The 3,669-nt window shown below is 44.2% G+C and overlaps 1 protein-coding gene across 1 annotated transcript in view; it reads left to right on the top strand.

The window, feature by feature from the left end:
• LOC104983238 (cationic amino acid transporter 3-like) overlaps positions 1 to 2,556 on the top strand; it is an 8,682-nt gene extending 6,126 nt beyond the window's left edge. Inside the window, 4 exon segments of the mRNA XM_010832679.1 lie at positions 1,333 to 1,520; positions 1,722 to 1,888; positions 2,161 to 2,269; positions 2,435 to 2,556. Of these exon segments, the coding sequence (XP_010830981.1) occupies positions 1,333 to 1,520; positions 1,722 to 1,888; positions 2,161 to 2,269; positions 2,435 to 2,556 (586 nt within the window).
• Positions 2,557 to 3,669: the final 1,113 nt, after the last annotated feature.

Below are 3,669 nucleotides of genomic sequence, written 5' to 3'. Positions count from 1 at the left end.
GTTTTCTCCACTTTCTTCCATTTCAGTCTGAATTTGGCAATAAGGAGTTCATGATCTGAGGCACAGTCAGCTCCTGGTCTTGTTTTTGCTGACTGTATAGAGCTTCTCCATCTTTGGCTGCAAAGAATATAATCAATCTGATTTCAGTGTTGATCATCTCTTGATGTTCATGTTTAGAGTCTTCTCTTGTGTTGTTGGAAAAGGGTGTTTGCTATGGCCAGTGTGTTCTCTTTGAAAAAACTCTATTAGCCTTTGCCCTGCTTCATTCTGTACTCCAAGGCCACATTTGCCTGTACTCCAGGTATTTCTTGAGTTCCTACTTTTGCATTCCAGTCCCCTATAATGAAAGGGACATCTTTTTGGGGGTATTAATTCTAGAAGATCTTGTAGATCTCCATAGAGCCATTCAGTTTCAGCTTCTTCAGCATTACTGGTCGGGCCATAGACTTGGATTACTGTGATATTGAATGGTTTGCCTAGAAACAGAGATCATTCTGTCGTTTTTGAGATACGTCCAAGTACTGCATTTCAGACTCATTGTTCAACTGTGATGGCTACTCCATTTCTCCTAAGGGATTTTTGCCCACAGGAGTAGAGATAATGGTCATCTGAGTTCAATTCACCCATTCCAGTCCATTTTAGTTCACTGATTTCTAAAATGTCAATGTTCACGCTTGTCATCTCCTGTTTGACCACTTCCAATTTGCCTTGATTTGTGGACCTAACATTTCAGGTTCCTATGCAATATTGCTCTTTACAGCATTGGACTTCACTTCCAACACCATTCACATCCACAAGTGGATGTTGTTTTTGTTTTGGCTCCATCCTTTCATTCTTTTTTTTTTTTATTTTTAAACTTTAAATAATTATATTAGTTTTGACAAATATCAAAATGAATCCGCCACAGGTATACATGTGTTCCCCATCCTGAACCCTCCTCCCTCCTCCCTCCCCATACCATCCCTCTGGGTCGTCCCAGTGCACCAGCCCCAAGCATCCAGTATCGTGCATCGAACCTGGACTGGCATCTCATTTCATACATGATATTTTACATGTTTCCATGCCATTCTCCCAAGTCTTCCCACCCTCTCCCTCTCCCACAGAGTCCATAAGACTGTTCTTTCTGGAGTTATTTCTCCACTGATCTTCGGTAGTGTATTGGGCACCTACCAACCTGGGGAGTTCATCTTTCAGTGTCCTATCTTTTTGCCTTTTCGTACTGTTCATGGGGTTCTCAAGGCCACATTACTGAAATGGTTTGCCATTCCTTTCTCCAGTGGATCACGTTTTGTCAGAAGAGACTGTTATTATTGCCTTAATACCTCTATTCAGGTACCAGCCAGACCTGAATGAGAAAACAGAGGAGGAAGTTGAAATGGAGCCTGAAGTTGAAGAACATCTTTTGGACTCTGTACCTGTAGCCAGCACTTCAAGGATTCTAAAGAGTCTGTGGTTCCCTACCAGCACCATCCCCATCCAGAAATCTGGCCAGATTGTCTATGGATGTGCCTCCCTGCTTGGTGAGCAGTGGAATTTTTCTTTGGTCCCATTCTGAAATTGACAGGAAAGGGGTGGGATTCTGCCTTTGGCTGTTCAGGAGGAGTCATGGAGATATTATGGCCCTTCCTGATGTTGGTGGTTTCAGGGAGGGGTGTGACCCAAGGTCCTGACATCTTTGTCTTCTGGGTCCAGCCTGTTCTCCTCCACCTTGACCCTTGCAGTTCTCCTGCTGATAATCCTGAGTCTGATCCTGGCCCAGTGGCCCAGCCAGGTGTTCTCTGGAGACCCAGTGCTCACAACAGTGGCTGTGCTGCTGCTGCTGCTCATCACTGGGGTCACGGTCATCATCTGGAGGCAGCTCCAGGACCCTTCTCCTCTAATGTTCAGGGTAGATGACCCTATGTGTCCAAAGTGTCTACCTTGGATAAATGAAGTCTGCATGCTTTGAGGTCTGAACATCCTCTGCTGGCCCGAGAAGAAGACAAGTTGCTAAAACAAACGGACCCTTCCATGATGCACACTCAGTGCTTTACATACACAATCTCAGTAGGCACTGAACATACAGCCTGAATTGCACTGAACTTGTCCTGCCCACATGGGGTAGGGTCTCCCTTTCAGACATCTGGAGTGTGTCCAGGGATAAACTGACTCTGCCCACAGGTCCCTGCTCTGCCTGTCCTCCCACTGGTGAGCATCTTTGTGAATGTTTACTTGATGATGCTGATGACCCCGAGGACTTGGACACAATTTGGCATCTGGAATGCCATTGGTAAGTGGTTTTCTGGGATAAAGAGGCTTATTGAGTGACCGAATCCAACCATCTTCCTACCACCTCCCTTAGACTGTGTCAAACACCATAATAGGAGGTCTATTGGGCATTTGTAAGTGAGGAGAGCACCTACTTTTTCTTCTCATTGTCTCATTTCCCTACTAGGATTTGTCATATACTTTGGATATGGGATCCGACACAGCCTGGAGGAGAACAATGATCAACAGCCACCAGCCTCCACTTCCCAGACTCTTGACAAAAACATCCCTGGTGCTGAGTCATCTTAACCACAGGAAGTAGATGCTGTATGGAATCCTTTCAGGCACTGGAGGATCTTCTGGTTCAAAGGACGCTGTGAGCCTCTATGGACTGTGAAGGTGGAGGCACTTAGAGCCTTGTATTTATTGTTCATGGACAAAGTGACTGTAACTTTGTATAACTTTTTTTTTTAATTTTATTTTATTTTTAAACTTTATAATATTGCATTAGTTTTGCCAAATATCGAAATGAATCCGCCACAGGTATACCCGTGTTCCCCATCCTGAACCCTCCACCCTTCTCCCTCCCCTCCTCTCCCTCTGGGTCTTCCCAGTGCACCAGCCCCAAGCATCCAGTACCGTGCATCGAACCTGGACTGGCGACTCGTTTCATACATGATATTATACATGTTTCAATGCTATTTTCCCAAATCTCCCCATGCTCTCCCTCTCCCACAGAGTCCATAAGACTGATTTATACATCGGTGTCTCTTTTGCTGTCTCGTACACAGGGTTATTGTTTCCATCTTTCTAAATTCCATATATATGCGTTAGTATACTGTATTGGTGTTTTTCTTTCTGGCTTACTTCACTCTGTATAATAGGTTCCAGTTTCATCCACCTTATTAGAACTGATTCAAATGTATTCTTTTTAAGGGCTGAGTAATACTCCATTGTGTATATGTACCACAGCTTTCTTATCCATTCATCTGCTGATGGACATCTAGGTTGCTTCCATGTCCTGGCTATTATAAACAGTGCTGCGATGAACATTGGGGTACATGTGCCTCTTTCCCTTCTGGTTTCCTCAGTGTGTATGCCCAGCAGTGGGATTGCTGGATCATAAGGCAGTTCTATTTCCAGTTTTTTAAGGAATCTCCACACTGTTCTCCATAGTGGCTGTACTAGTTTGCATTCCCACCAACAGTGTAAGAGGGTTCCCTTTTCTCCACACCCTCTCCAGCATTTACTGCTTGTAGACTTATGGATTGCAGCCATTCTGACTGGCATGAAATGGTACCTCATAGTGGTTTTGATTTGCATTTTCTGATAATGAGTGATGTTGAGCATCTTTTCATGTGTTTGTTAGCCATCTGTATGTCTTCTTTGGAGAATTGTCTATTTAGTTCTTTGGCCCATTTT

The sequence above is a fragment of the Bison bison genome, unplaced genomic scaffold (assembly GCF_000754665.1).
Source record: "Bison bison bison isolate TAMUID 2011002044 unplaced genomic scaffold, Bison_UMD1.0 scf7180017862127, whole genome shotgun sequence".
Classification (NCBI taxonomy): domain Eukaryota; kingdom Metazoa; phylum Chordata; class Mammalia; order Artiodactyla; family Bovidae; genus Bison; species Bison bison.
Note: the sequence above shows the minus strand (reverse complement) of the source record. Positions and strands in the feature narration are given on the sequence as shown.